This window comes from Trachurus japonicus, chromosome 1, assembly GCF_045865225.1.
Source record: "Trachurus japonicus isolate A0001 chromosome 1, Traja_1.0".
Taxonomy (NCBI): domain Eukaryota; kingdom Metazoa; phylum Chordata; class Actinopteri; order Carangiformes; family Carangidae; genus Trachurus; species Trachurus japonicus.
This window is the reverse complement of record NC_140907.1, coordinates 20,640,466-20,668,419: the sequence shown is the minus strand read 5'-3', so window position 1 is coordinate 20,668,419 and position 27,954 is coordinate 20,640,466. Positions and strand designations below refer to the sequence as shown.

General features: G+C 44.1%; 3 protein-coding genes across 5 annotated transcripts; all 3 read right to left on the bottom strand.

The window, feature by feature from the left end:
• Positions 1 to 90: 90 nt before the first annotated feature.
• Positions 91 to 10,952, bottom strand: LOC146991848 (uncharacterized). The gene is made up of 4 exons (XM_085779703.1): positions 10,445 to 10,952; positions 6,207 to 6,283; positions 3,583 to 3,697; positions 91 to 2,991 (listed from the first exon to the last, which is right to left on the bottom strand). The coding sequence occupies exons 1-4, from the start codon at positions 10,719 to 10,721 to the stop codon at positions 1,940 to 1,942; spliced, it is 1,521 nt and encodes a 506-aa protein (XP_085635829.1). The 5' UTR covers positions 10,722 to 10,952; the 3' UTR covers positions 91 to 1,939.
• Positions 10,953 to 11,911: 959 nt separating this feature from the next.
• On the bottom strand, positions 11,912 to 15,643 carry LOC146991847 (uncharacterized). The gene is made up of 4 exons (XM_085789153.1): positions 15,242 to 15,643; positions 14,764 to 14,852; positions 14,059 to 14,182; positions 11,912 to 13,352 (listed from the first exon to the last, which is right to left on the bottom strand). Exons 1-4 carry the CDS (start codon positions 15,483 to 15,485, stop codon positions 12,097 to 12,099), a joined length of 1,713 nt encoding a protein of 570 aa, XP_085645279.1. The 5' UTR covers positions 15,486 to 15,643; the 3' UTR covers positions 11,912 to 12,096.
• Positions 15,644 to 16,247: 604 nt separating this feature from the next.
• LOC146991846 (uncharacterized) lies at positions 16,248 to 27,863 on the bottom strand. Of its 3 annotated transcripts, none has more exons than XM_085779726.1 (5): positions 27,335 to 27,863; positions 25,466 to 25,596; positions 23,654 to 23,842; positions 19,050 to 19,110; positions 16,248 to 18,050 (listed from the first exon to the last, which is right to left on the bottom strand). In XM_085779726.1, exons 1-5 carry the CDS (start codon positions 27,621 to 27,623, stop codon positions 17,275 to 17,277), a joined length of 1,446 nt encoding a protein of 481 aa, XP_085635852.1. In that variant the 5' UTR covers positions 27,624 to 27,863; the 3' UTR covers positions 16,248 to 17,274. The 3 variants fall into 3 exon arrangements, with proteins under 3 accessions (XP_085635852.1, XP_085635843.1, XP_085635860.1); XM_085779717.1 differs by having other exon boundaries at positions 16,249 to 18,062; XM_085779734.1 differs by lacking the exons at positions 16,248 to 18,050; positions 19,050 to 19,110 and having other exon boundaries at positions 22,235 to 23,842; positions 27,335 to 27,857.
• Between the last annotated feature and the right edge of the window lie 91 nt (positions 27,864 to 27,954).

Sequence of the window (27,954 nt, the reverse complement as noted above, 5' to 3'; positions counted from 1 at the left end):
CTACTCTAAAAGAAGTGTCTCCTAGATCATAAAGAACCTAATATGCATGAGATCACAGCACAGAAATTACACCCACAGAGCAGTGAGGTTCATTGCAAACCATTTACATGTTTAATGATATCCATATATTTTTAAACACTGGAACAGGTCATGAAAGAATACTAAAAGACAACACTTTTTGTTATAGCTGTGGAGCTCACAGCTTAGCCAATTATAACCAACATCAACACATACGAACACGACTCTCATTTATATATGTTTTTACTTTACATCTTTTTACAGTCTTTTGTTCTGAGAATGAACAGTGATTATGATGAAGAGACAGTTACACACCCCAGGCCTCAGCCTGTGAACAGCTGAGAGAGGGGAAATTGATTATTCAGACATTACTGCCAATTAGTGAAAACAAACCTCAACATCAGTCTTATCGACGAGAGATTAAATTCTGTGCCAGAGCCCGAGACTGGCCTGACTGGGCTATTAATTTGACACTGTCATATTTAAGAAGGTGCAGGCCTACATTAAGATTTATTTAAACAAAGTGCCAACATTTACCATTCAACAGCAGAAGGCCACTCACTGAAGACACTGCATGTGACCAACAGAGGGGACTGTATGTGATGAACACATTGTGACAAACAGTGTGTCAGCACTCCCTCCAGATTTCACCCCTGGCTTTCAGGAAGAGTTGTGGGGACTTTTAAAGTGCTTCAAAAGAGGAGTCTGATGTTTTGGAGAGCAAACCCTCTTGTGGTTTCATCTCATAAAATCTATAGACTACATAATTTCTGAGCATACAGTACAGAGATAGGTCCAACATCTGGTTAGCCTACATTGGCAAAAAAGGACTAGACACATGTATAAGCACTTAGCTTGTTAGTCAGCTTCATCAGAAAATAGATCCCAGCAACTCCAAAGCAAATAATCTCAGGATACTTTTCATACAGACCAGGTCCAGACATGAAAAAGTATCACAATTTAATATCAGGATTAAAGTGGTTTTGGTTACCAGTCTTATCACAGTGTTGTTAAAATGTGTTGATGATGCTCAAAAAGTACAACTTTCATGATAGTTTTCTGACATAAACCATAAATAAATAAGTAACAGCACTTTTAGTGTTTGGACATTTCCAACAGAGCTTTTTCACAGACGAGGGCAAGGGACCAGTAGCAGTAGGTTATTGGATTTGGCTGCTGCAGGTAACCTACTTATTAGTGGGTTTGCTTGTGTAAAAAAAAACAAAAAACATTTTTACCTGCTTACTATATTTAGTAGTATAGTATTTTTGCATTCATGTTGCTTTGGAGTTGTTAGAATGAGTCTGTTTCTCTTTCAGTCAACCAACTAGCTGAGCTAACTGCTAACCGAGCCGACAGAGTGTGGAAGTGTCTGGACGTGTGAAACCACAGAGTTTGAGGCAAGATTAGATCTCAGCTGCTTCAGGTAAGACAATTTGAAAACTTGAAGTGTAAATTCGACAAGGTTCGCTACTTAAAAACCACGGAGCACTCGTGTGCTCGATATAAGGCTGTGTTCACCCAGCTCAGTGACAGTACACAGTACCACCAGCCAACCTGGTCTAAGCTAAGACCCTCCGCTCAACGATGTATGTAAATTAGAGAGTCTGTCACAAACAACACCATGTCATGACAAATGGATTTGAGTGTTATCAACACCGTCTGAGGCACTCTGTCACAGTTCACTCTGATCCTTTCAGTTTGAAACAAAGACGAAGAAAAGGTAGAGGGGCCTCACAACGAAATCCACCTTCAAACAGAATTCACATATTACTGCTATGACCTAGGACAAATATCAACTACATGTCATCACAGGATACAGCCTTCTCTGGTTTGCACGTGCTCATATAAGATACATGAACTCCCATACAAAGGGATTTTAACGACTGTGTGGAGATCAGTTCCAGATCCAGTGGTCAGGCTACAGGCCGCACTGGGACTGCTGCCGGTGTCTGCGGACGCTGCACATCTGGCTGAAGGACTGTCCACAGCGCGAGCAGCTGTACGGTTTCTCCTGTGTGTGGACGGTGCGGTGCCTCTTCAAGTGGCTGGATGAGATGAAACTCTTCCCACACAGTGTGCATCGGTAGCGCCTCTCCCCGGTGTGGATGAGGAGGTGGACCCGCAGGTTGTTGGGCTGGGCGAAGCCCTTTCCACAGTGGGGGCAGGTGTAGGGTCTCTCCCCCGTGTGCACCCGCTGGTGCAGCTCCAGGGCAGCTGCACTGGGGAAGACACGGCCACACACGGCACACACCACAGGGTCTTTAGCTGCAGCAGCAGCAGCAGCAGCAGCAGCGCTCTTATAAGGCCGCCGTGGGCTGGTGGTGGTGGCAGAGGGCACTGAGGGGGGAGGGGGAGGAGGTGGCGGAGGAGGAGGTGGTGCAGCAACGACTGCGGCAGCGGCGGCGGCTGCAGCGGCCATGTCGAAGGAGGCAGCAAACGCCGCCATTTCATGAGCTCCACCAGTGAAGAGCATGGTCGGGGGGCCGTCTAAACTGTCTCCCCCTCCCTGCGAGGGAAAGGCGGCAGAGGGGTGTCCAGTGTCTGTGTTCCCCAGACCCATCTGTGCTACTGCGTACGCTGCTCCAAGATGGCTGACACGCTCCTGCATCCAGGCCAGGTCCAGGCCCAGGCTGTTGAGGCGGTCGGGGCTCGGCTCGTCTGACGCCACAGGGGTTGGCAGGTGAGCGGGATGGAGCTCTTCTTCTGTGGTATCATCTGTCTGGACCTCCGGCTTCAATGCACCGTCGGTCAGGCTTCCTCCGAGCTCTCTGCGAGGGGCCTCTGGGGCCAGGCCCGCCCCTCCACTGACCGTCAAACTGTTGCTCAGAGGCTTGGTGGATTTGCGTTTTGCTCGAGGCCTGCAGGTCAGGTCCATCGTAGTGTCGGTCGGAGAGGAGGGAAGGACAGTGGAGGAGGAAATACTGGTGTCAAGAACATCAGCAGGAGGCGTCTCTTCACTGGGCTCCAGGGCTGAGGAGGAGCAGACGGACAGAGTGAATGAAGTTATGGAAAAGAAGTAAAGCAAATCTTGACTGTTGTAAATTTACACTGAAGCAACTTTAAATCAATTGATTTTTTTTTTTTAAATGTCACAGAGCACACACTGTGTTCACCACAGGAGAAAAACAATTGTGGCCAACTGCTCCCCTGTCAGTCATGTGAGTGTCTTAACGATGCTGCATTAAATAAAAATGAGGAAGAAGAAACCTCCCCAGAGACCAAGGATTGATGTCTGTGTTTGAAGGTTTAGAAATAAAAATTCATGAAGTTTTAAATCAGTGACTGAAAAAAGTCAAACAAAAACAACAAAAATCAATTCACTCAGTTGGTTTAGCAAGGTTTAGCTGTAAAAGGGTGTGGCCTGTATCATACTGGGTATTAACAGTGAGCAGATTAATATCTGAAGTTTAGTGAGCTTAATATTCAGTGATTTTAAGACGACTTTGACCTCATTACTCGAGCCTATTTCCGGTGGCTCACCTGTGCAGTCGTTTATGTTTTTAAGCAGAAACAGCTTCAGTTTTTTTACTCTGTCTGAATTGCAGACAGAGCCACACTCACCTGTGGACAGGCCGCACTCCGCTCTGATGTTCACTTCCACCTTGAGGTCCAAGTTGCAGTCATCTCTCTCCACTTTCTCCTGCTTCACCATAGGCAACACCTTGGTCTCGTCCTGCTGTGAAACAGTGAGAAGCAGCTGGAACATGACATATCTGCATTCATCATTTACACATTAACATCTTCATTAATTGAAATAAAAAGGAGCTTAAATGAAGCTAGCCCTCATGTTGTGTTCATTTCATGTTAAACAATTTTGTGTTCCTGGTCAAGAATGACCGTTCTATTAAGACTCATCATAGAACTGTAACAATACATTATCATCATTTGTGTCATTCGTTTTCTTAATCAACTTCAGTTCTTGTGAACATTACAGGTTTTTAATTAGGGCCACGGGCCATCGCACTGGGCACTAATCCCTACAGCTATGAAATAGCCCGGGCTCTACTGTTATTGTGTGGATTTTTTCCTAGTTATTTTTTTTCATCTTCCGGACGATTTTCGATGACAAATTATATATCAAAACGTGCGGTTTGATCAGGATCGGTATGCTATTACTTTTCTCAACAGTTTACGAATTTTTCGCGACATAAGTCAAAATTTTGCATTGAAGTCAATGGGACGGGCAAAAAAAAAAGAGCGAAAAAAACCAATCATTGGAGTTTAACAAACGTCTACTACTCAGGCATACTTTCACCTAGAGACTTCATTTAAACTTTAAACAGTAGACACAAGTCTTGTGTATTGTTGTATTACTCCACGTTTTGATAGGTCATATAGTTTTTGATCAATCCCTGATCAATGACCATGATCATTTTTGGAGAAATTATGAGATTACAATGGTTGTGTATTGCACGGAATGTGAGTGCGTGATCGGTTAGAGTGGGAGAAAGCCCAGAAAAACTCCAGATTTTTTCTCTTTCCACACTCGGCCCGGCCACAATTTACACTCTACACACATGATTTTTTCAGAATTTGTAAGACAAACTTGTTATCTCTCATATCATGTGCTCAAAATATCAGAGAGACTTACAGAATTTAAACTCTGAGCCTCTAAGTGCGGCCACGTCTGTCTCTGCTCCTCATTGACTCCAATACAAATATTTTCTGAGAGAAGCAGAACGGACCGATGTTTTAAAACTGCCAGCGTCTCCAAAATATTTACTGTAGAAACACCAAATCGTACCAAATTTTTCAGGAAGTCCTTAGAGCAACGTTGATCTGTGTTTTGTTCTGATAGGAGTTACCGTTTTGTCACAGTAAGCCTTTTGCGAGACCAGTGCAGAGGCAGAAAATCACTCTTTTTCTCAACGTTTCTGTCTGTCTCAGCCTGGGGGGCCCCTATCGCCGTGGTAACCTCTGTGATTCTCAGGCCAGAGCTCGTTAACTTCATAAACAATCCAGCTGGCGCTCGTTTAAATGCTTATAAACACAGACACAGCTAAATCAGACTGACACAGGATGCAGCTCATAGTCACACACACACACAGACTCTAGAACCAGCTTCATGTGATTACAGTTACAGACACACACACACATCAAAACACACAGGTAACATACAAATGCGCGCGGAAGCGCGCACTCCTCTCCCACACTCTAACACACACAGGTAACTTCATGTGATTACACACACACACACACACACACACACACACACACACACACACACACACACACACACACACACACACACACACACACACACACACACACACACACACACACACACACACACACACACACACACACACACACACACACACACACACACAGTTAACCTAATGTGGTTACAGCTCCTCCATATCAGTGCTTATAGAAAGATGATTATGTGTCTGTCTGATCAGCTCTGTCTTGACCGATCGTGGGTTTGATTCCCATGTTGACAGAGATGGCACAACCCGCAGTAGCCCTGTGGCCCATTCAAAATTTCCCCAGAGGAAATTTTCTAGTTTCTATCTGTTATTTATGGCCTGTATGCCTCATTCATCTGAGCTAATGGCATCTGACAAATGAGGATGTAGGCCTACTTGCAGTTTTTTACACTAATTGTAGTTCCCCCATTCATTTCTAATGGCTGGTCATTTTTGAAGAGTGTACAAAAGTTGAATAAAAAGCACAAAGTTGTATGCAAATAAATATAATTCATTTTGTCTGTTGAAAACCTCTTTGTAGACAAAGTCATGGACTCTTGGGTCAGTCTGATCACATTAACTACATTTTTCAGAGATAAAATGTTTAAAACAGTCAAATTCGACCAGAACATAACATGAGGGCTAGAATCCCCTCTTCCTGCATGTCTGTCTTACACCCTTATCCAGTCATGTGAAATATGAAAGTCTTGAATATGAAAATACATATTTTCAGTGTTGAAAAAAATAAAAACCTAATTTAAAAATGGAATAAAACTAAAATGAAAACGAAAAAAGTCAATATGAAATAAAAACTAATGTAAAACATAATCTGAGGCAGGTTGTTTAATACCATTCAGCAATCCATGTGTGCCAAGGTTGAACTATCTGCACTCACCATCAGCCATCAGCGTCTGCAGCTGAGTCCCTGCTGGGCGAGTAAGAGCTGTTGGGACTAAACAAGCTACACTTGAAAACACTCTGCTGATTCATCTTTACCTTTGAAATGTACTGGAGAGTCTTGTCTTCAGATGTGGCAGGAAGAAGTGGCACCGCAGGCTGATGGTCATCAGGTCCTGGAAAACAACACAAGATCCTGAGTATGAATTGTTATCATTCAGCGTGCACAACCTATCTCCTGAGATACATTACTAATCTACTCAGTAAGAAAACATGATCAGACTACAAAGTAACAGGGAATGACAGAATCACTGAGAGGCCAATCAGAGCATCGTTGTGAGTAATCAGCGGTCTGAGGGATATACATTCTTTGAAGAGCTAAAGATATTTAAATTTGTGTGAAAGTGAATGCATCAAGAAGTGCTGTGACAGTTCAGTACAAACTGTTATTATTTACTATTAGGGCTGTCAAACGATTAATTTTTCTAATCGCGATTAATCGCATTTTTTCCATAGTTAACTCGCGATTAATCTCTATTAAAAATATTATATATGGCGCTTTGGACTTTCAACACTCCAAAGTGTTATAATCTCTAGACAAACAACTTTTAGACCAGACCTAGCAGGCCTAGTACCTAATCATAACACATGATGCATGAAACTCACACAGAATTGAAACGAATTGCATCCAGTGGAAATTGCCCTTTACTTTGCTACGTCTCTGCCTGGCCATGTGCATTTGTTGACAACAGATGCCGTCAAAAAAATCAATACATGGCCATGTGCATTTGTTGACAACAAAGCTGTCAAAAAATCAATGGATGGAGCTGTGGATATATGTTAGACTGTGTATATTTGTGTAGCAACCAACTTGAAGGTGCCTTACCGCCACCTACTGGACTGGAGGTCCCACACTCCAGTCCTCCAGTCCAGCAGACAGAGGACAAAATGGGCCGCGATTAAAAAATTTAATCGCGTTAATTTTTTTAATTAATCTAATCGCGATTAACCGTTAACTCTGACAGCCCTATTTACTATATATAACGGTATAAACACTGAGAGGACTGGTTTAAACAAGGTGTAAAGTCTCTTTCAGTACCAGTTGATTCATCCCATATTCTCCAGACAGACTCATGCCCTCAAGGAAACACTACAGAGGATCCAAATGTAGGTTAAACAGATTTAAAAATTAATTCATACCCACATCAATAAAGCTTTTAAATAATGTTACTTGAGGCCGCAGCGTTATGCAACATCATCAGTGTTCCCTGTTGCTGTGGAAGTGAAATAAGTGCAACACATGACACATGCCTTAGTGTTTATAGAGTATGTTTAGTAGAGTTTCTGTCTTTTCTTTGTGTCAGGGAGAAAGTGATCTGCAGCATCTGAGTCCAAACGACAATGAAATGTCTTTGAGCCCTGAATGCTATCACAGTACCCGAATAATCGCAAATTCAGAAACACTTTTAGAGACCTTTTTATCCTCATATACAACTACTTACTCAATAAGAAGATTTTCGCTATACATTGCCCAAAAGACAGTTTTTGTAAATATGAAAATGCAATTAAATGTATGTAAACACAATTTACCATTAAGCACAAACTAACAGGAGGCTGGAACATCGGTCTAAACACTGGCCTCTATACAGAAAACAATATTAGCGTCTTAGGAAAAACCTTTAAATACAGTGTGCATTTTCTTCCAAACACAATTACTGATAAATGATAAAAGAATAATTTATGATAAAAGCCTACTTCTTAGGAGGATTCATGTTTTTTCTTTACAAAGTTATTCTCCTCTGCCTTGTGGCATCTCAGTCTGTTTCTCTTCTCATCCAAGAGCTGAACAGACGCTCACTCTCAGCGCTGTTGTTTGTGTGCCTTTTGTGCCAGTGCTGGAAAACAGAGGAGATTATCTCTCCAATATCTGAGAGTGGTCCCAATTCTGGGAACAGTGGCCTCAGCAAAGAAACCATCTAGTTGCTTTGACGCTGCTGTGCATCCTTTGCCTTTCTAGCCCCTAGCATACACCTTGTACCTGTCTATTTTTCAATATTTCAAACTTTTTCAAATACATCTGAGATAGATGGTTGACTACTGTAGAAATTAGTCAAATAGATAAAGGTTTCAAATCTGATGCTTAAAGAGTCTTTAGCATTTGTGGGACAAAGTGGAGTCATTTAGAAATTGGAACGTATCATCACTAATTTTGGTGAAATCGATCTCTTTATCAGCATAACCACATCTGTGGTTACCAGCCAAGTGGGACCAGCAGGTACAGCTAGCATAGCAAACACTGCAGCTGTTCCCCAGTTCAGTGACAGCACCTTTTGGCAAGCTAATTAATTGGAGAACAATTTTCACAAGGATCAACAGAACAAGAGGCAAAAATTAAGCAAATAACATCGTAATTAGTTATATATAAAAAACTGGAAAAGTTGGCTTTTTTTTAAATGAATGTGTACTGGAACCAGATGTTTTCTTAGAGCGAGCCCCTTGTGGCCCTCGTTGGTATTGAACTTTTAAAGCACTACCACATTGGCTTCACCTACCAGACATCCATTGTTATAACAGTATAAGAAACCAGCACCATGGGGTCATGTAGTCACCTTCAAACCTGAACAAACAACACCACAACTAGGAGCGGTCAGTTAATGACAATATCACCAACATTAGGTATAATTTGTCAAATTAATGTTGTAAGATTTCACTTTCAGCATGAAATTCCCTTTAGCATTGGACCCTCATGTTCGCTCTCTCTCGTGACTGCCCCCTCACACACACTGTCTGCCTTGTGTGTGCATGGCAGCTGTGTCACTGCAGCTCTGTCTACATACAGTTTGTCTCAATGTTTACCCTCACTCAGAGCAAGACACACACACATACATACACACACTACTGCCTTTTACCTATTAAATTATCAACATCATATAATTATAATCAAACACGAGGTCTCCAAAGTTTGTCTCTATGCAATTGATAAAATATAAGTTATATTTTTTTTCAGGTCTGTGCTTTATCAATATAAAAAAATAAACTTATATAGGCCAATAAAAGTGTCAGCTACATATAATGTGGCTGCGATGATATCAGTAGGACTATCAACAAATGTGTTCTTGTCTAGTTTTGCTGGGAGCCATTCATCACCAAAGAAACATCTCTCACACAAAGAATTACTGTCCCTCCTTAGGCATCAAAGGATGAAATAGTCACGCGTTTTGTCATTTATGATTTTATATGGAAGATATTTCAAAAATGACTCATATTAAATATTTCAAAAATATTGCAATATACTGTATTTTATCGTGATACAGCCTGGAAATATAGGCGTGTACTGTAGATTCTGCACAATAAAACTGTCTCTCTCTCCAGTGTATTGTGTTTTTCATGCTGTATCATGTTCTTACTGTGTTGTGTTTTTGTAGTGTTTGTTGTCTTTATGGCAGTGTGTTTTATTGTAATGTGTGTTCTTATCTGATGGCATTTCAAGTTTATAACTCAGAGGATAATAAAATTAAATCAGTAGATTATAGCTGCTCCTCCATGTCACCCTGCCCTGTAGCTGACCACAGGTCACTGAGAAAATATCCTCTTCTGGTTGAGGTGTTACAGTTAGCCTAATGTATTAGTGTGATGTATTATCCATTAATTTTCATGGTAACACTTTATTTTAAGGGGTCCTTGTTCCTGTGTATCTACCTAATTAATTACAGTGTAATTACCTATGTAACCGTATGTAATAACATGTACTTACATTGTAATTACATAGTGTATTTTGGTGTACTTACGGGTCCTTGTTACACTTGTAATAAGAAATGCTTGCTACAATACTTTGTCAAAGTGGCCTCTCTCTTACAAGTGTAACAAGAACCTGTAAGTACACCAAAATTCACTATGTAATTACAATGTAAGTACATGTTATTACATACGGTTACATAGGTAATTACACTGTAATTAATTAGGTAGATACACAGGAACAAGGACCCCTTAAAATAAAGTGTTACCATGAAAATTAATGGATAATACATCACACTACACTAATACATTAGGCTACTGGGCCATTACAACCTCCGGGTTGCTGGGTTGTGGCAACTCATGCTCCAGCTTCTTACACCTGCGTAATTAACTATCCGTCAGAATGGGTTGTATGACTGTGTGTGTGTGTGTGTGTGTGTGTGTGTGTGTGTGTGTGTGTGTGTGTGTGTGTGTGTGTGTGTGTGTGTGTGTGTGTGTGTGTGTGTGTGTGTCCCGCCTCCCTCGGGCTCATGTCTGCTGATCGGAGGGCTGGTTGTCAGCAGCAGGCCAGCTGCCTGCAGCTGCAGCTTCCCCCTCTTTACCTTCGGGTGGCCTGAAGTGCGCGGCGGTGATCTCCTCCCGCTGGCTGCGTCTCCTCATCTTCCTCTCGTAGCTCCTCATCTTCACGTCCATGTCTCGCAGCTTCTGCCGCAGGACGTCGCTCTCCTTCTCGCTCTTCTCCCGCTCCTGCTCCATCTGGGAGCGCAGCGCCGCGTAGCCGTCGTCCACCAGCTTGCAGATCTCCGCCACGGCGGAATTGGCCAGGATCTCTATGATCGAGGCGATCTGCGCCTGGAAGCCGACACAGTCCGCCATCATCGCCCGGGCTGCCTGGCTGCTGCCTGGCTGCTGCTGCTGCTGCTGCTGCTGCTGCTGCTGCTGCGCGGCGGTGCTCGGGTGTCAGCAGGTCCACGCAGCTGTCTGTGACTGGAGACATGCACCAAGCCCCGAGTCCGCCTCCCTCTGTCCGTCCCCTGGACTGGCCTGCCTTCTCCTCTGTGCTGCTGCTGCTGCTGCTCAACAATGTTGTGGATCTATGAGGTGCCACAGTCGCCTCTTGATGACGTCAGTTTGTTGTTCAGCATCACTTCAGTCAGCTGAGTCAAAACCTTTGCTTTCCCCTGAAATGCCATTATTCAGCAGAGGGGAACAGTAACGGGATACCTTTACTGGAGTACTCTACTTAGTCACAGTCTTTCAAACCTGTCTGTGTTGTTTCACTTGTTTTGTGAACTTGTGACTCTTACTCTACACTTTAAGACAGGTGTAGCTATTATACTTTTGTCTCCAATAGCCTACATTATTCTATAAAGCACTCTTACTTTGAAGCAGCTTTTCAACAATGGAATACATTTTATTTTATTTTGAAAATAGACCACTGACATGTGGGAGGAAGTCAGAGAACCCACATAGGCAGGTGTGTGTTCACATAGGTAGTCCAGGAAAAAGCCAACAGCGGATTATTCAGGCAATACCATGCAAAAAAAAAGTAGCCTACAGTGGGTGTTAACAGTCAAAACAGCTCCATCAGACGTTGCCCCGATCAGTCAGCACAAGAGTGATGAACACATGTTACATTAACAGTAACCTATTTTTCTCCCCTGTCATCTCCTATTGAAATCAACACAACAACAAAGTTTTCATGTCAACCCCTTTTTAAGTATAAATTATATTATTATCCTATCATATAGTGTTAGCTACCGTTAATTTAAGCGTGGTAATATGGTGCAATAAGATGATATAGCCTGACTGTGTGGCTGGTTCTCCTGCTGATAATTATAGTTTATAAAATTTCCTGCCTGTGCCAATCAATCAGCCAAACCAATTAATCTGTCTACCTCTAATATCACTACATACACATACACATACACATGTATACATGTTTTATTCTGTTTGAAATATGATGTGCTAATATCAAAATATGTGTTCCTCATTCTTTTAAAATGGTGCAGTGGATGTGGATTCAGTCACTGTGACAAAAGTAAAAATGACAAACATGCCTCTGGGTCCTGTGCTTTGATGTTTTATTGTAATCATGTATAAATAACACCAACACAGGACAACATTCAGTACGTTAAAAACAGTCTGACAGACTTTATAATGAGCCCTAATGGATTCATAGGCACATGTCTAAACTTTAAACACAGCGCGGTGTGTGGCCAGCTGCTTCAGTCCCATCTGGCTGCGAGTGCCTTCACTTGCCCATGTGAACGCTCTGGTGGCGGACCAGGTTTCCCAGCACAGAGAAGCTCTTGCCGCACTTGGTGCAGCTGTAGGGTCTCTCTCCGGTGTGGACGGCCTGGTGCACCTTGAGGCTGCAGGCCTGAGAGAATCGTTTCCCACAGAGGCTGCAACTGTAGCGCTTCTCCCCCGTGTGGACGCTCATGTGTCTCTTGATGTGGCTGGACTGGGAGAAGCGTTTCCCGCACTGAGCGCAGCTGAACGGCTTCTCCCCCGTGTGCACCCGCTGGTGGGTTCTGAGCTGGTGTGGGTGGACGAAGGCTTTCTTACAGAGGTGGCAGTGGTAGATCATCTCCCCGGTGTGGGAGCGCTGGTGCACCACCAGGTCTCTGGCGGCGTGGAAGAGGCCACCACACTGCTGGCAGCTGAACACTTGTTCAGTGCTGCCGGCGATGATCCTGCACCTGGAATCAGAGGTAGCACTGCTGACGGAGGAGCCGCTAAAACAGCCTGATGTGGAAGAGTTCCCAAAGCTGCTTCTGCTGCTCAGGAAAGGAAAAGAGGAGGAGGAGGATGACAGTGACTCATCCATGCTTGTTGCTCCTGCGGCGTCCGTGGAGCGTTTCTGAGGAGCCGTCAGAGACCGGGCCACCTCTGGAGACGAGAACAGGTCGTCGAAGTAGGACGAGTCCAAGCTGTTGGTGTCCAGCTCTGCTGCCTCGTTCTTTGTGTTTGTGTTACTATTAATTCCTCTGCTGTCACTCACACACTCAGTTCTAGTGACAGCGTTGCGTGTCCTAAAAGCTTCACACCAGGAAGATTCAGTCTCCAGTTTGACCGCCTCTCCCCTCCAATCTGCTGCAGCACTACACAAACCCCTCACTCCAGTGTCCAGAGACTTCACAAGTGGAGCCTCTTCAACAGCGACTGTAACTGTGCTTCTGCTCGACTCAGCAGACACAGAGTCTCTGAGATCCACAACATGCTCGTCTCCTCCAGTCAAACCCCTGCTGGGGCCGCGCGGTGCAGCTCTGTGGCTCTGCTCTGCTGGAGGATGCTGACATGACGCCCTGGTCTCCCTCGCTCCCTCTTTCTCTTCCTGCTGTAGAGTTTCGAGTCTGCCAAAGCGACACGACACACTGTCTCCAGAGATTTCTGCTCCAACACTCAGAAGGTCGATGCTCTGAGCAGCAGGAGAGTGGGGAGGAGACTGAGGTCCGACTAAAGAATGAAAAGAGAGAATAAAATGTATAAAATATTTTATTCCTCCTGTCATTAAGAATAATTATGTCCCTGCATCAAAACTGTCAGCTACTATTCATACTGTCAACTACAGACCACAACCTGGACCTAAAGGTATGATTTCGTTTTTTTGCTGTGGGACTAGCACAGCCAAAATGAAAAAAAACAAACAAATAAACATGTTTTCTGCAAAACAGCCACTGACACAATCACTGTGTTCTTCATGTACAATATTTTCAGCAGTTTATCTTCCTGTAAAAGAAAAATTTCCTTTGACATGACATTTTTTCAACCTTTCAACTACTGTATTCCTACATATTATATTAGCACACACTACTAGCGCAGTGTATCACGTACATAATCTACTGCACATAATGTACCAACTACTGTATGACTAATACAACCACACCACAAAAAAAGCTGAGGTTTGAAAGGCTGATCCACCTCTTTGTTTCTAGACTCAGTATGTTTAAATGTACATAGGAGGTTTGAATTTAAATGGATATTGGATTATTTCCCTTTTTAAGGGTCTGACTGCCGCTATGCCATGTTCTTGTAACAGGCAGCGTGCTGAGCCAAGTGTACTGCAGCTAACACACTGACTGTGTGTGACCACCTGACACAAACCAAGACCAAATAACCCTAACTATCCCTTTAACACAGATGTGTTCTGTTATCAGATCTGACTTGTAACATTGCTACTGTGGTTGCATCACACTGACTGTGACATTACCAGCACATTTCTGTTGTAAGACTTTGTTGCTGCTGGCAGTCGACTGAGGGTCCTGCTCCTCCAGCTCTTCCCTCTTTATCTCAGACACCTCTGGATCCACCGGCTGCTGCATCGCTTCCACCGTCTGACAGACAGAAATCATAAAGGTAAAATCTTCACTGCTGCTGCGCCACAATTTTATTCATTTATTCAGTTGTGTAGACATCATCTATGCCTTGTAAATGCAATTTTCACAAACCCTTAACATATAATCTCTCACCTGGCTCTATGCACAGACCTCTATTGTAGTTTAGGATCTCTTTGCTGTCATTCTGACTGTCTTCTGTCAACTTGCCTTTTTGCTGCTTGTGATATTTTGGTATCTCTTAGAGGTGGTTTTATGCCTCTTTGTAGTCATTTGCTCTGTGTAGTAATTTTACATCTCATTGTTGTTACTATTTTAAGTGTAGTTTTTAGGCAATACTGAGATGGGTCTACAAAAATGGGACAGATGTGCAGCAATAGTAACTGGCTCTTTGTATTCATTTTCAATCTATCTGTCGTCAGTATGCGTGTTGTAGACCCTATGGGCATCTGTGTAGACTGTTTATCTCTAGAGTGCCCATAAGGCCCTTAAATCCAGGTCCTTGTACAGTGAGGCGTCATGGGGATGGACAGAAGGAGAGATGAAGGGAGACCAGCTGACAGACAGCATGTAGCACTGACCTGTGGCTGCGGAGAGTCATGATTCTCCAGGGTGGTGGACTTGACTTTCCTGTTGGTACCAACAGCTGCATCTTCTTCAAAATGCAATTCTGTTCGAGAGGAAATTACAACTGTTTATCATAACATGTTCACACATCACAAACTGTGTGAGCTCCAGACTTAACTCATGGGCAGACAAAGTGTCTGACAGTGTTTAACTTTATAACATAAAATGTATTAGGCCTACTGTCAGCCAACATTTCCTTGATTAGGCTACTGCAAGAACAAGTGATTAGCTCCTTCTCTGTCTCCATCACAGGTAGAGCTGCTGCTGCTGAAAGCTTTGATGGGATTTAAGATTGTTTTAACTTGTTTGTGGATCAACTAATTGAACAATTAAATGACTAATCCCTGCAGCAGCAACAACACAGTGCTATCTGAGCAGCAAAGTCTGCAGCACTAAGCTGTTAAAACATCTGTTGACTGGACCTGGTCTAACCTCTCCTGGGGCAGGTGACCACCAGCGACGGCACGGCCCCCCTGCGGCTCGGCTCCCCCGCCCGGACCTCCATCAGCCGCAGGCGGCTCTTCAGGGCCAGGTTCTCCCTCTGGCTCCGGGAGACCTCCAGCCGCAGGGAGGCGAAGCCGTCGTCCACCAGCTGACAGATCTCGGCCACCGCCGCGTTAGCCAGCACCTCCATGATGGAGGCCAGCTGCGTGTGTAGGTCCATACAGCTGTCCATGAGCCCGCCCGGCTGGTTCACCTCCACGGCCCCGGCGCTACCGCAAACCCGCCGTCTGCCGTCTGTCCTCCTTCAGCCTGCTGGACGGACACGGTCTCGAGTGTAAGAGGACACGGTGACGGTGACTATCACTGGCCGTGAAAAGTGTTTCTGTTTACATCCGGGACCTCTGCGCTTGTTCCTTCATGTACCGTAACTACCCGAGTAGACAGCCGAACAAGGTCTCTATCTATCTATCTATCTATCTATCTATCTATCTATCTATCTATCTATCTATCTATCTATCTATCTATCTATCTATCTATCTATCTATCTAAATTATTATTACTATTAAGAGTATTTATTTAGTATATTTTTAATTAACATAGGATTTTATTTTGTATGCTTTTATTCTATTTGAATGTTCAGATTTTTTGCACTGCTTTTAATCTAGGAGCACACAATTTCATCTCGTGTACACCTTACAAGAAATGACAAATAAAAAACCTTTGACCTTTTGACCTTTGATCTATCTATCTATCTATCTATCTATCTATCTATCTATCTATCTATCTATCTATCTATCTATCTATCTATCTATCTATCTATCGCCTACATTTATAAAAACTTTTAAAACTCATTATTATTCATCACTTTTATAAATTCTTGTAAGCCGATCAAAAGGGGAGATGTAACACTCATGATTTTCTAATGGATCAAGCTTCAAACACAGGAGAAGAGTCAAATATAAACATTTAATATTAAATAACCAGAGGAACATTCATTTATCACATCTAGTTTCTATTTAGTGTCGTTTCACTTTATTTTATGAGTAGAAGACTTGATATGATATATTTAAGCTTCTTCTTGTCTCCTCATCTGCTTGTTTTATAAAGTACATCCAAAGGAGAAATCCAGTGACAGCACTGGATGTTGGGATGTTTCTAAACATGATGTCCACTTTGAAATAAAGAGAACAACTCCACAGGGGGTGAACACAATGCTGTAAACATGTCAGAAGCAGACGTGGGTCCTTTGTAGTGTTGTCTTGGTTACATCCTGTCGCAAGGTTGTTCATGGTATGTTGTCCCCAAAAAGAGGTAGCCTATGTGATGCAGCCTGAATGATTAACCAAAGGCTGGACGGTCTTGAACCTGAGGAATCCTCAGAAGAGAGCATTTCCCTCCAACAACTGAACGCTTAGAAATGTACAACATCAACAGGACACTAAGAAAAAACAGTGGAAAGTGGTTCTTGAGGCCAACTTCAAGCCAGTTGCGCAAGTCACCATCATAAATACTATATCATATACCAAGGTGATGCTCTGTCCCCACCACTGTTCTGCTCAGGCCTGAATCCCCTCAGCCAGATCAACCAAATGAACCAAATAGGCGATGTCATGCTGTATGCCAGGAGCAAGCAATATGTTTCATCACAGATCCACACCAGCAGCTTCTATAGCAACAATATTGAAATGGCATTCAGTTTTGATAAGCGTGGTTGGATGGTATCAAAGAGGAATAACCATCATGGGATGACAAACCTCTGTACGGCATGTACCACCAGCACAGCAGATCCAGAAACATCTGTGCCAGGTTTGGGCTGAAGGCCCACAGGTAACATGGGATACACCTCCAAAGGTGGCTGAGAATGAGTGAGCTAAGATCCTGGAGGACTTTCACATTCAGTCATGACAAACTGGTGATGGCTCACCAACCATACATATTGGTGTTGGACGAACAGCAGAGGAGGGCTGTCATTAGTCAGACGTGAAGGTGTCATCATAATTATTACCAATAATGTTAAGGCTTCAGCTGGCAGAGTGCAGAGCCTGGTGTCGGATCAAGTTGCTGAGGAAGGAGAAGTTCTTGCCACATTTGGAGCAGTGGAACCTCTTCTCTCCGGTGTGGACGCTCTGATGCACCTTCAGGTTGGTGGAGGTGGAGAACTGCTTACCGCAGTGGGGGCAGGGGAACGGCCTTTCCCCCGTGTGGACCATCTGGTGGCGCTTGAGGCTACAGAACTGGCCGAAGCTCTTGCCGCACTGCGTGCACTGGTACGGCTTCTCCCCAGTGTGGACGCGCTCGTGGATGCGCAGCTGGCACTGATGGGCGTAGCGGCGCGAGCAGAAGGTGCAGGCGTAGGGGAGGCAGGGTTGCTTCTGCTGGGCCTGTCCCGGACCAGAATCGTGGAGGTCCATTTGCCCGACTCCAGACCACAGGTGTTGGGTTTGCTGATGCTGGGAGTCCACTGTTCCCATGGAAACGGGGGGGCTGTTAAAGGCAGAGATGTGGTTTCCCCCATGCATCCCGGAGGAGGAGGCCCCGCAGCCGTCCTCCGCTGCACACGTTAGAGAGTTTATCACAACAATGTCGTGTTCAGACACACAGCTCGCCTGGTCCATGTCGCACCGAGGCATTCTGGGAACTGGGGGCAAGCCAGAGGCAGGGTTTGTCCTCGTTGTCGTTGTTGTTGTTGTTCCTGCGACAGAGTCTGGTGTGTATGTGGAACAAGATGGCTGCTCCATGTCCTCAGACTCACTGCTCTCCTGCCAGTGCAGCAGGGTCTGGGAGGGTCGACATTTCTCTGGGGCATCACCTAATGAGGCATCACAACAGCAAAGAGACACAATTAGATAAATAGCCATAGTAACCTTAAAATATATGTTGTCCCGAACAGAATCCAAACCCTTTTCTCCTGAAGGGGTTCAGTTCAGTTCAGTTCAGTTCAGTTCAGTTCAGTTCAGTTCAATTATCCCACAGAGAGAAACTTGTTTTGCAGAGGTAGCAAAAACCACAAGAACAATACATGTAACACCAATCCTTAGGGAGATAACACAAAAACCGTAAAACCATAGAAGCTACGAACTTGGGTTAAAGCTGTTTTAAAAAGTAAAGTGCATCGCATATTTAAGTGTGGATTTAAGGGCAGTGTGAATTGATTGCACAGGTTGCATTTGGGATGAAGGAGCATTTGTGCCTGTTTGTTCTGGCCCTGGGAACCCTGTATCTCCATCCTGATGCAGAGGATGATCAGGACCAGACAAGACTACCCTAGCCTTCTGATGAACTCACTCATAAATTTTTGTGAGTGTGGGCTGCCGGACGCCAGTTATTTTGCTGGCTTCGTTTACAATTTTTAACATGCGGTTCTTATTTTGTGCAGGAAGCCCAGAATAAAAAGAGATTAGGCAAAAAGTTAAAACAGACTCAATAAAAGATCTGTAAAATAAAACCATCATGGTCATTTCTACATTAAAAGAGTTTACTTTTCTCAGAAAATTAAAGACTGAACGTGAACTGCCCTTTTCCTCAGTCTTCAGATCAAAGGTTCAGCTGCTTTGACAAAGACCATTAAACTATTTTAGAGGCTGAAAACTGTTTTGTGTTTTTTTCTTTAAAAACCAAAGCTATCGTCAAAGCACATGGAAACTGATCAGATGATGATAATGATGGCTCCAGCTCTATTGCCAGCACAGTGAGAGAGTCTCACTGTGTCAAATGCACTTTCTGAAGAGCCAGTGCATAATGGTTAGTGAAGTCTGGGACAATTCCAGGAGGGTGTGACATAAAAACAGATGGATACCTTGCACTTCATCCATCTTTTCCTCCTTGCTCGGGCTTGTGTTTTTCGGACATCCCTGGCCCTGGAAAAAGGAGGGAGGTGTTTAGCTGACACAAAGAACCTGAGAGACACCGACACATTATAACTAACATTTCAGAGTCAATGAATAAAAACAAACCAACTCTTGAAAAATATGATTTATTGGCATATTCACACTCCACTGTTCCAAGTGTCCGAGTACAAAGGTATGAGTTGATCTCTGTTCTTTGGAGAGCTCGTAGCTCTGGTGACATGGTTGGACATGCAGTAAGTCTTTAAGATAAGGTGACGTCTCTGAGGGGACGAGGGACAGGAGGAGGTCTGAGGTCATGTGATGCTCTAACAAGAGGGAAACTTCAGCCAGCTCTTTAAAGCAGGCTACGGCACAACACTGAAACACTGTACTTGGTCCTGTGCTTCACATGAGCAGAGGAGAAAGGGGAACTCTGAGGAGAAGTGAAAACATGCAGATATGAGCAGATGATGACCCTTTCAAATTTGTATTAACTAGATGTTTTCTCAGTGAAATAATCGCTTTGAACCAAACCAGCACACTGCACTGGTCTGAGCTGGGATTCATTTATACTCATGTTCTCCTGTTGGCTTTTATCTGGGGACTGATGAGTAATTTTATGACGTGTTCAAAGTTCACGTGCAGCGAACATTTTGGGTTTTGCTCTTATCGCTCAGTAAAACAAAATTTCCACTGAGCTGCTTACACAGCTCATGACAATAAACAACTACACTAATATTCCTCTTTACACAAAGTGCAACTCTAAATACAATCAGCCAAGTTGAAGGAATTATAATTACAATCGATTTCTGAAGAAAATGATGATGTCACAGTGAAGTTGGCTTTTGGATGTAAAATGTCCCTTCATCATTTTATCCAACTTGTGTTTAATTGTCACAATAACCTTTGACCTTTGAGCAGCAAAATTCTCATCAGTTCCCCCAAGATGTTCCTGAGATATCGTGTCCATGTGCACATGACGGACAGATAAGCTGACCCTTCCTCAGCCCAAACTGTTGTTCACTGTCCACCTGCTTTGTATAATCTGCTCAGAGTGACCCTGATCATGACAAGATGTAAAAACTAAGAATACAAAGACAGTGTTCTTTACATAAGGATGAGGATTTCCACATGCGGCCCTAATCCTCTTCCATGTTTACATGACCTGTGTCAAATCAGAATATTGTCATTTTAGGAAAAACAGTGAAACGTCAGTGTGCATGTAAATGTGGTATGAGATGAAAAAAAAGAAAAAAGAAGCAAAACAAGGATCACAAACCACTGTTGACTTCAGTTTTTTTGTTAAGGTGATGGCTTCTTGTTACTCAGGTGTCTGAAACACAGACTCTCTGTACAGCTTCACAGTGACCTCAGAGGAAGCTCAGCTGAGCTGACGTGTAGGCAGTTTGTTTTATTTCAAAAACGCATCAAATCTCTAAAAAGAAAAATGGCATACAAAGAGTAAAATCATAAACAATAGGTTTTATTGTCAGAACTAAAGATCCGATCAAGTCTAGTGCTAGTAAACTAATACTTATCTTTTCCTCCTTGTTGTATTGAAGGGAAAGGAGAGGGAGTCTGATAACATGGAAGTAAAGCATAATATTTCAAAATAAAATCCCGGAGGTTTGAATTTCAACTCTATATAAGCACAGGCAGACAGATCTTTTATTACATGTTTATTTCTCTGACATGAGAAGAACTGGTCACATTTTCTGTCAGGTCTGGTGTCTGTTGAAACTTGCCTCATTTGTCAAACAGTTACACTGACTCTAATTCTGATTGTTTTACTTTTTTAAATTAACCAATAGCTTAATCAATGATCCGTGCTGTGGGAGATTGTTTTTTCCAATGTGTGACGTCTGACTGAGAACCAGTGAAATTCAGATTAAAAGGTCATAATGTCGGCTATGATCAACAACCAACAGCACCTATGAACAGTGAACATCAGCCTGGTCATATGGCAGAATATAAAGGGAGCAACAATGTTGGAACAGTGAGGACCTCTGCTGGTCAATTAGGACCATTCATTTTTAATAAATTCACATTTTTTCATGTTTTAATTCAAAGAAACAAACAGATCTTTATCTGTCTATCTGTGCTTGCATAATAATCCACTGTAGAGAACAACCATCCTATCCTCTGGGCTTTTATTGTGAAATATTTACCTTCTGCAGTACCCGACTACCTTTCTTCATCCCCATTTTAACAACAAAAAATGATAAACTGTGTCATTTTACCATTTCCTGTGATGTCATGCTCGTGTTTTTAACTCTGACAGTAAAAACAGAGAAATGTTCCTGCTTTAAAACAAAGAAAAGGACCTGAATTTACATGGACACTGCAGCACTAATGGACATCATACCTGCAGTAAATGACGACACACAGTGTCAGTTCAGTCAGGTTATCATGTCCAACAGTGCAGAGGCAGTGCAGCTGGGACGGCTGGTTGATTCCTGACATTCAGTGTGTAAAGTGTTGTACTGGTAAAACTCAATAAGCTTGTTCACAGTATTTCATGGTCTTTTCTTTTCTTCATACAGATCGTATCTCAATCGCCCTGATGCAGCTCGTTAAAGCTCCACAGCACAAACTGTTGAGAATATCAACACTCAAAGTTTAAAACCATTCCTATAGCGTCAGCCATTCTCTGCATACATTTACAGTCTGTAATGCTCAGTATAATGGTTTTCATTGTTACTGGAGGAGCCGGATATTCCCACACTGGACTCAGCCGTGTGTGGATGATGATGATGATGATGATGATGATGCAGACCTGAGCAACAGACCGGTCCGACTCCAGAGGCGCTGTTTACATTCTTGACTTTGATTCCTGTGTTTTCCTCTGAGGAGTCTCGCAGAGCAGAAGAGCCTCGTCCAGTCCCAGGGCTCCAGACTGCCACTATTTTTGTTTAAAGCAGAAGTAAGCGATCCGGTCAGCGGATGGAGTTAGCAGTCCCCGCCCTTGTCCCTACGTCACCACATGCACGCGCATCGTCCTCAAGTCTATGCAACGGCCCCCTTGGCGTGCACACACAGAGAGGACTGCCCCTTTATGCCGTTCTCTCTCCTCATTGGATAAAGGTTGTAGGATACAAGGAAAGTTTTCTCCTCGGTTTACAGCAGAGCAGAGTGACTGACAGACCCGTGTTTCAGACCAAACACTCTATAGAAGTGATTGCTGTCAGAAGATATAACTATTTAAGACTTATATTAACACAAACATTCCGCTTACTTCTGCTTTAAGTTAACGTTACACAGTGCTCAGTCATTATTCGTGAGGCTGTTTTGTGCTTGGCGTGCACTGTGTTTTTTGTTTGTTTTTCCTTCACTGGCTCAGTTGGTCTGATCCCTGAACTTTGATCAGGTGCAGACAGAGACACTGAGGTCACTCACTCCCAATGTTTTTGGATACAGAGGCAGTGTTACGTTGTGTGTGTAGACTGTGTTCCCAGCGTGGCCTGTTCATGGCAGACAACTCTACACATGTTGATGCAATTTAAGCTTTAACTCCTACAGTTTAAGCACAAAACCTGCCGCCAGGTGAAACTGGGCCTTCTCCTTCAATATCATATCACACTAGTATTTTTTTAAATCTCCCAATAAACCAAGTAGCAGATGTGCAGCATTCATACATTTAGTCGGGGTTGTATTTTAAAAAGGGGGTGACCAAATCAAGTGCTGGTGTGATCGAATGGGAAAGTTGGTTGCAGTGAGAGCCGGTCTGGAGCCCCGAGGCCTCTACTTCGGTGCAGCAGTGTTTCGATCTGGGGTCTCAGTGCTGGATCTTCTGGTGTCTCTTGAGGTTGCTGGGGTGGGAGAAGCGTCGGTTGCAGACGGAGCAGCTGAAGGGCCTCTCTCCGGTGTGGACGTTGTGGTGGATGTCCAGCTGGCTCTGGCACACGAAGCTCTTGCCGCACAGCTGGCAGGTGTAGGGCTTCTCCCTGGTGTGCCTGGCCATGTGTTTCTGCAGGTCCGACTCCAGGAAGAAGCGCTTGGTGCAGCTGGTGCAGCCGTACGGACGCTCCATGGTGACGGCGTGGTAGAAGGCACGGTGGAGGCTCCTGGAGGCGGGCCTGTGGTGGTGGTGGTGGTGGTTGGAGGGGGGCGCGGGACGCTGCAGGGCCACGACGGCGGAGGAATCGCCGGAGGAGTTGACGCCGGGGGTCGCTCCGCAGCCAGATGTTCCCGGAGGAGCAGATGCTGCCTGTGCCGACCCGTGTCCTGCTACTTCCAGGCCGGCGCACTGACTCATGGGTAATGCGGTTTGTTCGTGTCTGCCTGCTTCTCTGTGGCTCTGATCCGCATGCGACCAATCACACTCCTCTACCTCCTTGTCTGACGACCCCCCGCCATCGATGACTATCACCTCCGGGGAGGACTTGGAGGCGCGTGGAGCTGTCCCACTCCTGACATCCGTTACATCATCGCGGGAAGTCCGCACGGCGTCCCTGCGCGTCAGTACGTCGGCGCCCGAGTTCAGAGGCTGACCGTCCCCTGCTCCTTTCTGCCCGGAGCCGTGGGGTTCAGCCGTCCTGCCGACAACAAAGGTGACGACGTCAGATCCACTGACCTCCGTTTCGCTGGCGTGTCTGGCCGGTTGGCCGTCGCTGTCGTCCCTCGGGGCGGCGAGGAGCGAAGCGGCGGCGCTGACGTCTCCCCCGTTGCTGACGCAGGCGTCTAGCATCGCCTCGTGGTCGGTCCCCACTGCTCCCTCCACCTTGACGATCAGCAGCTCCCCCTCCTCCTCAGGCTCTGCTGACTGAGAGGAAAACGTGATTCAAAACGAGGGGTAAATATTCCTTAACAGTAAATAATTATAGCTGAAAGGAAAAAAAATCAATCAGCAACAGTTCTGATAAGTGAGTAGTTGTTTTAGACAATTTCAGGCAGAATCTGTGAAAAACCAAGGAGACGATGGCCTAAGGCCGTGGTTCCCAACCTTTTTTGGCTCTTGACCCCATTTTGACATGACAAATTTCTGGCGACCCGTCAATCAAGATGCACCAGCTCAGATATTTTTTATATGCTTCATTTTATTTGAACTTGATTTATATTCGATAAAGTGAAAGTATAGAATACAGTTGTTTAAGATTGTGTGTGTGTGGTGTTCTCAGTAATAATTTTTAAAAGAATAATAATAATAATAATAAGTTTAAAAAAAATTATCAATAATTTTTTTTATCAATTATTAGACAGTTCAGGCGACCCCAAGGTTGAAAAACACTGGCCTAAGGGGAGCTTCTTCCCTCAGGCCATCAGACTGTTGCACTCATAACAACACACACATACACCTCTATGCACTACTGCACTTTAGTTTTTAACAATCATCTATACACAATACATACATCTGTATACATATACACAGTTACATTTTTTATTAGCTGTCACTGCAGCGATAATAATTTATTTATTACACTGGCTGCCATTAATACTGATTTTCCCCTTTATTTATTTGCACTTAGTTTATTGTATTATATTTTAAATCTACTCCTACCTCTTCTATATTCTTGCACTTTTATTTTTATGCAATGACCAGAAGGTACATAAGAATTTCACTGTAATTATTTGTAATTATATGTGACAAATAAAGCAAACTTGAACTTGAAACTTGACACGCTCAGCTAAAGTGTATGACTGACAATCACTGCGCTGTCTATCAATGAAACCGTGATGCTGTCCATGGTGCTGAAGGTACAGGCGGCTTCAGACAAACTCCTCCTCTGAAATAAATTGTCTTCAAAGCAAATATCTCTAGAAACATACTGTAGCAATGCTCAGAGCAACCTTGATTGCCTGAACTACAAATTACCCATTGTCAGACTTTGATTTCCAATATCGCAACACATTAGCGTGTATACAGCCATCGCTCCAACTACTGCTGTTTAAAGTCTCCACTAACACATCACATCTGGTGTCTGTGTACCTCTTTGCTCTGGCTCTTTCCTGATTTGCTCTGAAATGCTCAGATTAAATATTTGAGCTGTGGACACAGGCTTTGATCTGCTCCTCTGAATTATTAACCTGTACCAGAGCAGGGTCGGAGTCCAGCATCAGTTGCCATGGTGATTAATTCAGTAACGAGAGGTAAACCTGAAGTTAGCTTGATAGATTCAAACCCTGCTTTGTCTTACGAGCCTCAGGATCAGTAAGGAAGAGCTGAAATATGATACTGTGGACTCCTTTGCTTGGACTCCATTGTGAATCGATCCCAGATAAAAAGGCCAAAAAATGTTTTCTGGTGTGTCCTATGATTGAAGTCCTGATTAATATTTCATCAGTAAACCCAATGACCCTTAATGTACCCCCTCTCTGGATGTTTGAGGTGACTCACAGGCCTATATGAACATGGTTCTCTTGTGTTTGCCCACTGTTGATTATCTACCTCAGTTTTGGTGGTGGTGACAACCTCCTGATCAGGATCCTGGTCCAGGACGATCGGCTGGCTCTTCTGGACAAGGTGCTGAGAAGCTGGACCTCGGTTCAGAAACCTGGTCCTGCCCTGCAGCGAGGGGCCTGGAAGATCATAAGGAGAACAATTAGACAAGTGAGGCCGGCGGCTGCACACTTATATAGTGACACAATGATCCTACATGAGACGTGACACATTTGCGCTCTGTGTGTCTAAGGAGGTGTTCATGGTTGATGGCGATGAGAAGAACAAAACACCATGGGACTGCTGGTCTCTGGAAAAGCAGACAGTACACAAGTGTATAAATGACACTTACACTTGTCTAAATTGGGGGACTTTAAGTTCTATGCTCTCATAATAGCAAATATGAGTCTGGAATGATACATGTGAATTGAGGCAATCAAACCTCCCATCGCCTGGACCTTCATGTGAGGGATCAAAGACTCAGCTAAATGCAGTGACGTTTGTGATGTCTAAAATGTTTAGAAACAAGTTTAATGACACGATGTGGCCCTGAGAGTGCAAGGAAGCTGTTGGGTAAAAAAAGAAAGGAAAAGCACTGAACTGAGTGAGAAGAGAGGGGTGAGTGTGTGCGCTAGCGGCTAGCATGAGAAACTACAGTGTTCGCGTGTGCAGCCGCCTGCAGGGGGAGTCAAGGTTGGGTAAAGTAACAGCCACCTGCAAGACAGAGTGGAGCCAAAGACACTGAACTTGGTAAACTCAGAAGGGGCGAAATGTGATATCTGGACAAATCTCAAGGAGTGAAGTGGGGAAGAAGGGTCACTTTCACCTCTCATTTGAATAAAAAGCAATACAATACAATACAATACAATACAATACAATACAATACAATAGATAAAAACAAAGTCACAGAGTCTGGTCTATAACAGGCTCGGGTTTGTCCATATTTGGGGGGTAAACTCTAATGCATCAAACTTGGTCTACGTCTATTCTAATCATTTTTATGAAGTTATACAGGCTTTGATGTGTATTTATGTTTGTATGTGTCCATACAAACACAAATATAGCCTACTGAAAATTCACAAAAAACATGTGCTGCAGATAGTCACAATACACTAAATGTAATATGGAAGTTGATGACTTCCCTCCACTGGCTCACTGACAGTCTCTGTGCTTTGGTGTCACACTGTGTGAAACTAAAAACAAAAATGTGTAGAATTACATTTTTGGTTTAGATTAGTCAGGTTTGGATTATTTCTACAGAGAAAACTGCCCACAAAGGTTGAGTAGGCCTACCGGTATTTGGAGAATTATGAAACATATTCCTGAGACAAGTAATCCCCACCATGTGATTTGAGTATGTTTAAAGAGAAATGTCGCAGCTCTAGTTATTAGACTCAAAATACAGTATGGCAGCAAACTAAAACGTAGGCTACAGCACCACACAGATAATTCTATGAAGCCTAAACTCTTTAAGATAAGCTTTATAATAGTAGCCTATCTATCCATTTAATTAAAGCACCCAACAACTATCAAACTGCTTTAAAGCTCAAGTTGTGTCTCTACTTGACACAGACCCAACTGTTTCATCCTGTCCTGTTATCTCAATGCATTAACTACAGGATGGACGGTTAAAGCACAACTTGCTTACTAGTTTATTGTCAACTGGTGATCCACATGACAAATTCAGAACGTAAACACACATCAGCTGGCAGTTAACACTGTTACCCGGGCAACGGTAGTGTTCCATTTACAATGTTGCCTGACAACGCTACTTATGACAATCCAACAGGAGTTCGCTCTGGTGCCCATGAACACACCGTAAAACTATTTCTGGACACACATATATTTTACTATATCGTTACAGGTGTGGTGACGTACCGGCCACCGAGTCCCTGTGCTGCCGGTTGAGGAGCCGGACCCCGGCGAAGCGGCTGCTGAAGGAGCCCTCGGCCCCCTTCACCCGCTCGGCTCGGTAGCGGGCGACCTGCAGCTCCAGGAGTTTGATCTTCCTCCGCAGGAACTCGTTCTCCTTCTGGTTCCGCGACATTTCCAGATGAACCACCGCGTATCCGTCGTCCACAACTTTGCAGATCTCCGCCACGGCCGCGTTGGCCAGCACCTCCATGATGGAGGCGATCTGAGAGTGGAAGTCCACGGCGGCCGACATGGTCACAGGCGGGCGGGGAGCAGCAGCAGCAGCAGCAGCAGCAGCAGCGGTACTCGGCCTCCGGGCGGAGGGATCGGGCAGTGTCCGCCGGAGCACCTCACCGACAGGGAGACTAGGGAGGCAGTGCTGCCTGGTGTTTAAAAAAAAAAAAAATCACGGAGAAAACTTGAACATGAAAGCAGCGGGGTCTTTGTTGACGTGAGGACTGAACGGAAGTGTGATCGTGTTTTGCTACAAGGAGACGACGGAGAGAGGAAGATGATGGCGCCACCTGTGTCCGGGAGGAGGAGGAGGAGGAGGAGGCCTGAGCTGCTCCACGTGGGTGAGTCAG

Coding starts and splice junctions, on each gene's coding strand:
- LOC146991848 (XM_085779703.1), bottom strand. CDS start 10,721: ATGATGGCGGACTGTGTCGGCTTCCAGGCGCAGATCGCCTCGATCATA. Junction 3,698..6,206: donor CTCTCCAGTACATTTCAAAG/GTAAAGATGAAT, acceptor ACTGTTTCACAG/CAGGACGAGACCAAGGTGTT. Junction 2,992..3,582: donor GGAGTGCGGCCTGTCCACAG/GTGAGTGTGGCT, acceptor GCTCCTCCTCAG/CCCTGGAGCCCAGTGAAGAG.
- LOC146991846 (XM_085779717.1), bottom strand. CDS start 27,623: ATGTCGGCCGCCGTGGACTTCCACTCTCAGATCGCCTCCATCATGGAG. Junction 23,843..25,465: donor TCACCACCACCAAAACTGAG/GTAGATAATCAA, acceptor TTTTCCTCTCAG/TCAGCAGAGCCTGAGGAGGA. Junction 19,111..23,653: donor GACACGCCAGCGAAACGGAG/GTCAGTGGATCT, acceptor TCCTTTTTCCAG/GGCCAGGGATGTCCGAAAAA.
- LOC146991847 (XM_085789153.1), bottom strand. CDS start 15,485: ATGGACAGCTGTATGGACCTACACACGCAGCTGGCCTCCATCATGGAG. Junction 14,853..15,241: donor GGTCACCTGCCCCAGGAGAG/GTTAGACCAGGT, acceptor CCTCTCGAACAG/AATTGCATTTTGAAGAAGAT. Junction 14,183..14,763: donor ATGACTCTCCGCAGCCACAG/GTCAGTGCTACA, acceptor TCTGTCTGTCAG/ACGGTGGAAGCGATGCAGCA.